The 9,012-nt window shown below is 36.9% G+C and overlaps 1 protein-coding gene across 1 annotated transcript; it reads right to left on the reverse strand.

Moving 5' to 3' along the window:
• Positions 1 to 6,724: 6,724 nt before the first annotated feature.
• LOC106669195 lies at positions 6,725 to 8,659 on the reverse strand. The gene is made up of 2 exons (XM_014398511.2): positions 8,543 to 8,659; positions 6,725 to 7,119 (listed from the first exon to the last, which is right to left on the reverse strand). The coding sequence occupies exons 1-2, from the start codon at positions 8,573 to 8,575 to the stop codon at positions 6,727 to 6,729; spliced, it is 426 nt and encodes a 141-aa protein (XP_014253997.1). The 5' UTR covers positions 8,576 to 8,659; the 3' UTR covers positions 6,725 to 6,726.
• Between the last annotated feature and the right edge of the window lie 353 nt (positions 8,660 to 9,012).

Genomic DNA, 9,012 nt, shown 5'->3' on the forward strand with positions numbered 1-9,012 from the left:
TATATGTTTTGTCTGTGTGCATGTATTTATTAGCGTGAATGGCGAGGGGTGAGGGTGAATATAACGTCATCATCGCCCCTCGAACAATAAAAGCGAGTGAGTGTGTGTTCGGGGTCGATGGCGGAAAAATTTTAAAAGTGCCCCATCGACCCCAATCTCGTTTAGTTTAAGTGTAGGTCGGTGGAGGAATATCAAGTACTCCACCGACCAAACGGAATGAGTGTACTGTATGGATGTATTTAAGTGTATAAACGTATTTATTTGTATGTACGTGTATAGAATATAGACTTAGTGGGAGCTGAAATGACCTAGATGTCGGAAGCCCCAGCAAAAAAAAAAAAAAAATAATACATGTATTGTAGTTGGAATAAAAATATGAGTGTCCGGTTCTTTTGTCTTCGACTTTACTCGATGCGACCCGACGAAAATTTGGAAAATATTTCATTCGGGTCACTTGTTTTTTGGATTTCACAGGCTTTTTTTAAGATTATTTATGACAAGTTTGGTTGAGAAAGCTTTTTCGAGATCCTCCTTAGCCAATTTTATTAGTTTTATTTTTTCAATTAATTATACTTTTTAACTATAGTCTTGGTTGAGATGAAAAAGCTATTGTGATTTCGAACCACTCGGACATCAACTCCTATTTGAACCGATAGCTCAAGTGGAAGAGTAGCGACGTATTTATCTGAAAATCGTGGGTTTGAATCCCGCTCGTGACACTAGCTTTTTTATCTCAACCAAGAGCTGAGATAAAAAGTAGAGTTAATTGAAATAATTAATCCAGTCAATGTTGTCTGCTAAATATTTATGGTTGATTAGAGTGGTTTTATTAAAAAAAAAAATTAAATATTATTTTTTTAATTGACGTTCCAAAGTTTTTGGTTTTAATTTGCGATGCAATAACCTGATCATTAAAGAAATTTATGTTTCGTTTATGAATGAGTAGTTTTAAGTTGTCATAAACTTAAATTTTTTAAATTAATCCTAAGAAAACAGTCCGGAAGGCTTGATAAGTATAAACCAAACAGTAAGGAGAAACAAACCTTACTTATCAACTGTTGATAACAGATGTTTGATGAGAGATTCAAAGGAACCTGCAAATTGAGTTTAAGGAGGTCATTAACTGTCTGAAGGATCGCGTTAGTTCACCTTTAATTGCCTTCGTTACTCAAACCATACTTGTCATCCGTCAGCCAACAGTAACTTGTGTGTTATAAATACAAAACCTATTCGATCGTCTTATTTAAGACGAAATCCTTACGCGAATATTTGTAATGCAAAGTGCAAATGCAACATATTTTTATGTAGATCTATCTTTGTTGTCTGGATTAAAATGAAATACTGGTTCATCACCAAAAAGGCCTCAAATGATGTACTTCGTTTCACTAGCAAATTAATTTGTGAAAGAAATTTTGCAAAAGTGTTAAGTATTTAATTAGTCTTATGTTTATTATTAATTATTAGTTCCAATTTTTATGAAAAGACGGCTGAGAAGAAAAATTAGTGTCACGAACGGGACTCGAACTTTCGGCTGGCGAATGACACATAGTGTCGCTAATTTTTGTTTTCAAACCGTCTTTGCAAACAATTGAAAAGAGTGTTAGGCATCATAAGAACTAGAATCGAACCATAAACTCGTTTAAGTGCCATCAGGGTGAGTGATGAAAAACAACTCGTGAAGATCTGTTTTAAGTGCTGTTATTGTAAATAATTAAGATTAAAGACAAAATACGTAATAACATCCTTTATTATATCAGTTACAAACTATTATACAAAAATGAACATGAAGACAATTTACATTAATTTTGAATGGATGTTGCAACATCCCTAACGGACAAACGATTGTACTACACTGAGTATTTTTTAGTTTCCCTGTTTCACACCTCATGCGAAAAGCGCTTAGCATACTGTTAATAAGATCGTATTCGATAGGGGCCTTCACACGTACGCTCAAGAGTCGACGATTGAGCGGGACACTCAAATCTACGCTCAAAAGCGTCAGTGTAAATGACGTTTCAGCGTGGAGGTTTGAACGGGGCTGATGCGTCATCAGCGCCGACGGTTTTGATCGCACTCCAATTGAAGGTCAGGAGCGACAATGTAATTCACAGTTTTACGTGAGGGTTGGAGTGGAATCAAAAGTGGGGTTAGTCGTCGACGCCGAGTTGTTCATTACGTTCTTATACTGTCGATCTGCTTCTGTTCGCTACTGTTCTCAAAAGGTTGCCAAAAATCTCAGAGCGGCAGTAAGGCGTTGTTCGGCAGAAATGCTAGGTCTCATCACTGTGTCCCTTTTCTTAATTCTTCCCTCTACTAAACTGAGAAGTAAATCAAAAGTATGACCATCCATTCTCAGATAATTTCTGAAATCGTCAGGGTAATTTTCTCTGTGTTCTCGAACAAGTGGTTGATCGTTGAAATCTTCCCCGAACCTCTTCACCCAAACACGACGTTTTCTTTCTAATTTCTTTCGTAGGTAGACTACACAACCAGCAGCAGCCACAGAAACAGCTTGTTTATAATGATTACCAACTATTATAGCCATTTTTATTATATATGCTGTAACACAGTCACTTGGCGTGGAATGAAAACTTTCCAATATTTGGAAACTTCGCACGCCACTCAGGAATGACGTTAAAACTGTAAGTTTACTCTTTACACGTACGTTTTTGAGCGGACGAATACAGCGTCGAGGTTTGCGTGGGGTTAAGAGTGTGGCGTCTAAACACGACCCACTCCTGCGTGGCACACTCTTGAACGGCACACTCCTGGCCAACAGTTTTGCGTGCACGCCAAGACGGGTGTACAAAAATCTGGCGTGTGAAGTTTTAACCGCACTCAAACCTTGCATCAAGAGTGTCCCGTTCAAGAGTCGACTCTTGAGGGTACGTGTGAAGGCCCCTAATTGTCCTACTATAGCATACTGTTAATAAGATCGTATTCAATTGTCCTACATATTACCCTTAAATTTTCGTCCGTTCTACTAATGGATTCCATTTCGTTGATAAAGTATAGGATTTTCTCATGGGTGTGGTAGCGATGTATTATTGCTCAAGTGTGGCTTTCCTTACCACTATAAACTTTTCTTACTATTGCAAGGCGTTTGCCAAGGATGTAGCTAAATTGTCCCCGTCTCTATTACATTGGCCATGTGTTGTAAAAACCACTACTTAAGTATCGTCGGGCAGAGAAGGAATTCAGCCACAATGGCCCTTGAGTGATTTGAGTGTGAATTTGAGTACTACATTTCTGAAAGATTAAGTTGCAAGAAGGGAAAAGAGGTGAAGATTAATTAAACACTCGATACAGAAGTGGAGGCTGAGGGTCGTCAGCACTTTGTGAGCCCGTTTGAGAAATTAGAGAAGGCCCTCGATTAAGCAATTAAGGTGGTCTGTTAACTCATCGATATGCTCTCATATTTCCAAAACTGTTGGAAAATTTTCTTATTAAACCGGAAGTCATAAATGTACACGTGCTGAAACTGCCTGGGGGAATGTACGTTTCTATTGGTTGTGGACGTCTTCCAAAATATGATGAAACCAATATATTAGTATGTCTTATAAATGCAATTATTTCTGATACAGAAATCCATTTTATATGGGTCGAGTTTCAATTCAATTGTGTCATACTAAAAAATAACGCATTGGTTGAAATAATTTTCCCAAGCTAATATTTCACTGCCTGAAAATATGACACAAGGTTTGAAAGAATTCCGCATCCTGAAAAATTATTTCTTTGCTAAAACGTTGTACGAGGTTGAAACGTAACCCACAGGCTGGATAGACAAAGATGACAAGACAAGCATTTCAGGTTCATCAACACGCTGACAATAAATTTCGATCAAACTAGATACGTTTTTGTAGACTACTACGTTTTTGTAGCATTTTCGTTTTTAATTTCTTTAAACCTTTTTTTATGTGATAAACTAGACGATTTAACAATACGTTTCACATAGTTATTTGTTAAAAAAAATTAGACGTTACATTAAATTACCAAAAAATGACGTTTTGATACACCAAAAAAATTATTCATACATCATTATATTTCGGTTTTGTGGCATTTTCTTCTTTAATTTAATTCAGTTTTTTATAAATCGTATTTTTACAATAAACTAGACGATTTAGCAATACGTTTCACATATTATATTTGTTAAAAAAATAATTAGATTTTACATCCATTTGCAAAAAAATGTCATTTTTAAACGCCAAAAAATGATTCATACACTTCGTTTTTGTGGTATTTTCAAGGCAGTCATCGACTTACAAATTTAAAATAAAAATAAAATGTATCATATATAGCTTTTTTCAGTTAAATTGGTACTTTTTTCTATCAATTTAATACTTTTTCCAACTAAATTAGTACTTTTCCCAAGCGATTTAATACTTTTCCCAACCAACTTAGTACCCTTCCCAAGCAAATTAATACTTTTCCGAGCAAATTAATACTTTTCCCAAGCAAATTAATACTTTTCCCAAGCAAATTAATACTTTTCCCGAGCAATTTAATACTTTTCAAATGTGGTGGAGTAAAGGGGGATATTAAACATAATAATACTGTCAAGAAACGAAATTTATTATTGAAAATAAGAAAATTAACAAAATGAACCTTTTATTTCAAAGTCAATGCAGGGGACATCCAGCAACCGCTGATGGTAATTTCAGTATCACATCAATGAAAAAATTGGAGCAATCTGTAGAATTGATGGTGTTGACACTGCAACTAATCACTTCTGCAATGTCGTGTTCTGCAGCTGTCCCACCTAAAACCCTCCTGGCTGATGCCTTTATTTTAGAAAAAGCATATTCAGCTGGGTTTAACATTGGGGAATGGAGGCAAGTACTTGATGGTGTGAGAAAACGTTTCCACAACATTGCGTATATCTTGCGTTCTGTGAATGGCTGCATTATCCATTATCAGAATACAGTTGTTCAGCTCCATTGCATTAAGTTTCTCGCAAAGATCATGTAGGAAATCGCAAAATAAATTACTGTTATAGTTCGCACTAATTACAGAATAATGTACTACCTGCTGATTATTTATAGCAAGAACGAGAGTCGCGTTGCGACCACGAACTGTTGGTACGGTGACAACAGCTCTCGTGTTAACCCTTGGACGTGCACTTGTCCGCCGCAAATGTAGATTAAATCCTGATTCACCTAAAAAATTAATTTTGCGCGATTTTGGGGGACCCATATTTCAAAATCCATTGCAAACTGCCTTCGTTGTTGTACCGTTGACTCAGAATTCATGCGATCTATTTCAATGGACGCACGCTTCAAAGTTATTTTTAATGACATTAGCCCTCGATGTATTGAAGAAATAGACAAATTTCTGTTGCGTAATGCAAGCTGTTCTTTAATATCTTGTAATGATAAGCCCGCGTTTCCTTCAATGATTTCCTCAATAGCGGTTAGAACGTCAGGAGTCAACTTGTGCAGCCGGGGTCCATCTCTTTTCTTAATTACTAACGTACAGTTTTGAGACTTTAACGTTGGACACCGGACTAAGATGAACCGCCTGCAGCACTAGGTGATGCTTCATCATTATGACTACTTATGTCACTCCAGTCACTCATTCTATATATACAAAACTCACGCAATGCATACAATAAGACGTGACAAACAACTGAATATTTTAGGGGTAAAGAAACCAAGAACAAGGGAAGAAGAATTTCCTAGAAATCCGTCTGGGACGATAAGGTAGGCTGGCGAACTCAATGAAATAAGTGAGACAAGTTCAAACGAAACCAGCTAAAGGTGGCCATTCACGATCGCTCCAAATGGAACCGCGCCAAGCCGTATAGCTCCATTTGGAGTGACTGAAATTTGAGGGGTCATTCACGACCGCTCCACAGACAGTCGCTCCGAAGGTCAACCAGTGAATTACCTTCTCAAAATGGATGACGATCTCTTGTGCTACGCTGCTGTTTGTTTAAGTATTAAAAGGAAAAAACCGAAGAGGAAATGGTGTAAAAAGTGGCTCCTGAACAGAAATCGTAATACTCACATCAATTTGATAAATGATCTTTCCCTTAAACCCGCTGATTGGCGGAACTATTTAAGAATGGATGAACCATCTTATTTATATTTACTACAGCTTGTTACTCCCTTGATTAAAAAAGAAAAGACAATCATGAGAGAAAGCATCACTCCACATGAAAGATTGGCAGCCACGTTACGATTTCTGGTTACAGTTACGGTTCTTACGATTTCGCTACAGGAATGAACTACGAAGAACTTAAGTTCTCTACAACCATTTCTGCTCAGCGCTTAGGAGTTATCATCCCCGAGACATGTTTGGCTATAATGCGCTGTCTGAAGGACTTCATGAAGGTAAGCTATGTATTATATATGTAAGGTAAATAACATAATTAATTTCCATAACTTCTTCTTCTTGTAATGCTGTTGCTATTTAACATAGAAAAAAATAACAGAACTTAACTGAGTGAGCGAAATGTAGGCTTTTTTTGACAGTATACGTTTTATATAATCAATTTCTCAGGAACCAAGAGGCAAGTAAAAAAATAAATCAAGAACGGTATTTTCATAGGTGACATCACATAAAATAAATAACTTAACCATTGAAAACAAATTATTTCACCGGAACAACTTAAGTAAAATTAGTATGCAAACAATTACAGATTAAACATGTTGAAAAAAACATATACATGCATATAAAGAAAGTAACAAAAGATTATTTAAAAAAAAGTATAAGCAAAGTTCATTATCATTCTTCCGGGTCCACAGCACCTAGAAAAGCGGTTATTATCACTTTCTCTGATTGAGTATTTGATGTTGGTGTGGGAGGGCTCATATCTTCAGTTACAATTTTAGAAGTTATGTTTAACTTGCCTACTTCGGCCATAAAAATGGCGTCATTTATTAACTTCTGGCATAAACATTCCATATTTTTCTGCAAAGATCTTAATTTTTCTGCAACATACGCCCCAAACGCGTCATGCATTTTTTTATCGGATGTTTGTTGCTGTTGGTCAAGTCTTTTAGAAATTTTCTCAAGAACCTGGTCGGCTTTTGAACGGGGTCTTTTAAACGTATTCCTGGAAGATCTTGACCCAACCCCTAAAGATAGGGAAACATCGATGTATTCTTGTTCTTCAATCTGAAAAAAAAATGGGCAATTGTTAAAATGATTTTGTCCAATAAGCTTTTCATTTTGTAACATTTGCACTGTATTTAAGTTTGTTACAAATGCTCAATAAAAATGTGCAGACCTACGGAAAAATGTGTAAACCTAAATCAATTTTTCAGATGCCAGGGTCCCAAAGTGAATGGAAACTAATCGCACAGGATTTCGAGGATAAATGGCAATTTCCACATTGTTTGGGTGCAGTTGACGGAAAGCATGTAAGAATTACGCCACCCCCTGGATCTGGATCTTACTTTTGGAACTACAAACAGTTCCACAGCATTGTTTTGATGGGTTGTGCTAACGCGAATTATGAGTTTATTTGGTGTGAAGTTGGAACAAATGGTAGAGTTTCAGACGGGGGCGCGATAAAAAACACACGATTTTACGAAAGACTGATCAGTGGTAATCTCAACATTCCCTCGCAAGTGCCAGGAAGCGGATCGTTGACTGAACTGCCTTATGTCGTTATAGGTGACGAGGCGTTTGCACTTACCCCTAACTTCATGAAGCCGTATTCAATGAAAACTTTGACTACGGAAAGAAGGATTTTCAATTACAGACTTTCAAGAGCTAGAAGAGTAGTGGAGAATGTTTTCGGTATACTGGCCAATAGATTTAGAATATTACGGACCAGCATAAATCTCGATTTATATGAGATAGACATCATTGTATTAACATGCTGTATCCTGCATAATTATTTACGCCGAAAAAGTACTGACTATATTCGCGAAGAAGACGTGATTGAGGATGTAGATGAATACTCCTTTCGGACACTGACACCACTGACTTCTGGAGATCATAGAAACGCAAGTTCCCTAGGAAAGATGGTCCGGGAACTTTTTACAGAATATTTCAACAATGAAGGAGAAGTTTACTGGCAAAATAGTGAGCGAAGATACATAGTACATGTATCTCATGAGAAGCAACTCCAGATTTATGCGAACCTTTCACCTAAAATGATGAAAAAATAAACATGTTGCAACGTGTGTGGTGGTTAGTGACCGTTAATTATTCACAAATCGTGAGATGCCGTCTGGTGTGATGTACGTCCCAGAAAAACATTTTCATGTTTCATGTTCATTCATTGTTTTATGTTTATATATGTTGGATTTTGAAGGGGTCGGGAAGGAAGTCGGTATAGAAAAGACATTTTTGTATAAGGCGTCCGCTTCTTTGAGGTGAAAAGAGACGACGAAAGGAAAAAAGTTGGTAATGATTCGGCTAGATTATCCTCTCAGGATTATATAGAAGGGGATAAATAGGAAAAGGAAAGCTAAATTGTTGAACAAATTATACTATGTTTTTCCACATTCTACATGTATTTGTTAAATATAAACAATGAATGAACAAAAAATGAAGAACAGTAGTTCCTTTAATAAAATGTAAAACTTACCTTGTTTAATTCCTTTCGGAAGGAACTTCTCATAGAAGAGTTTTTTTCAGTACCGCATCTCGCGTTGTATTTGTATCTCTGGTTTTGAAAAGGTCGACCAACTGGTCAAGGGCTGAATTTCTTTTATTCCTATCATGGTAGTCGTTATCCACCACTTTCCATAAACAGGGTAAACTTTTGTATAATTCTATCACTTCAATAATAAAATCACGATTGGATGCCATTGATTATAAGACTAATAAAACTTGAGAATACGACGGAGATGTTTACACAGTGACAAAAAGACGGAGACTGTGCCAAAAACACGCGGATTTTCCCATTCACGACCAGGCCAACGCGCCAAAATCCTCACCCTCCACGCCAAGTTTTCCCATTCACGAACGCGCCATGCCGTCGTCGCGCCGTAGATATTTGGAGTGGCGCGATGGAGTTTGGACCGGTCGAATATTCGGTTTTGCCATTGACGTGGT

This window comes from Cimex lectularius, unplaced genomic scaffold (assembly GCF_000648675.2).
Source record: "Cimex lectularius strain Harlan isolate CLEC.00 unplaced genomic scaffold, Clec_2.1 scaffold28, whole genome shotgun sequence".
In the NCBI taxonomy this organism is placed as follows: Eukaryota; Metazoa; Arthropoda; class Insecta; order Hemiptera; family Cimicidae; genus Cimex; species Cimex lectularius.

Excerpts from the sequence above, each read along its gene's own strand:
- LOC106669195 (XM_014398511.2), bottom strand. The coding sequence starts at position 8,575 with ATGAGAAGTTCCTTCCGAAAGGAATTAAACAAG. Across the intron at positions 7,120-8,542 it reads TCCGAAAGGAATTAAACAAG|ATTGAAGAACAAGAATACAT; the intron begins GTAAGTTTTACA and ends TTTTTTTTTCAG.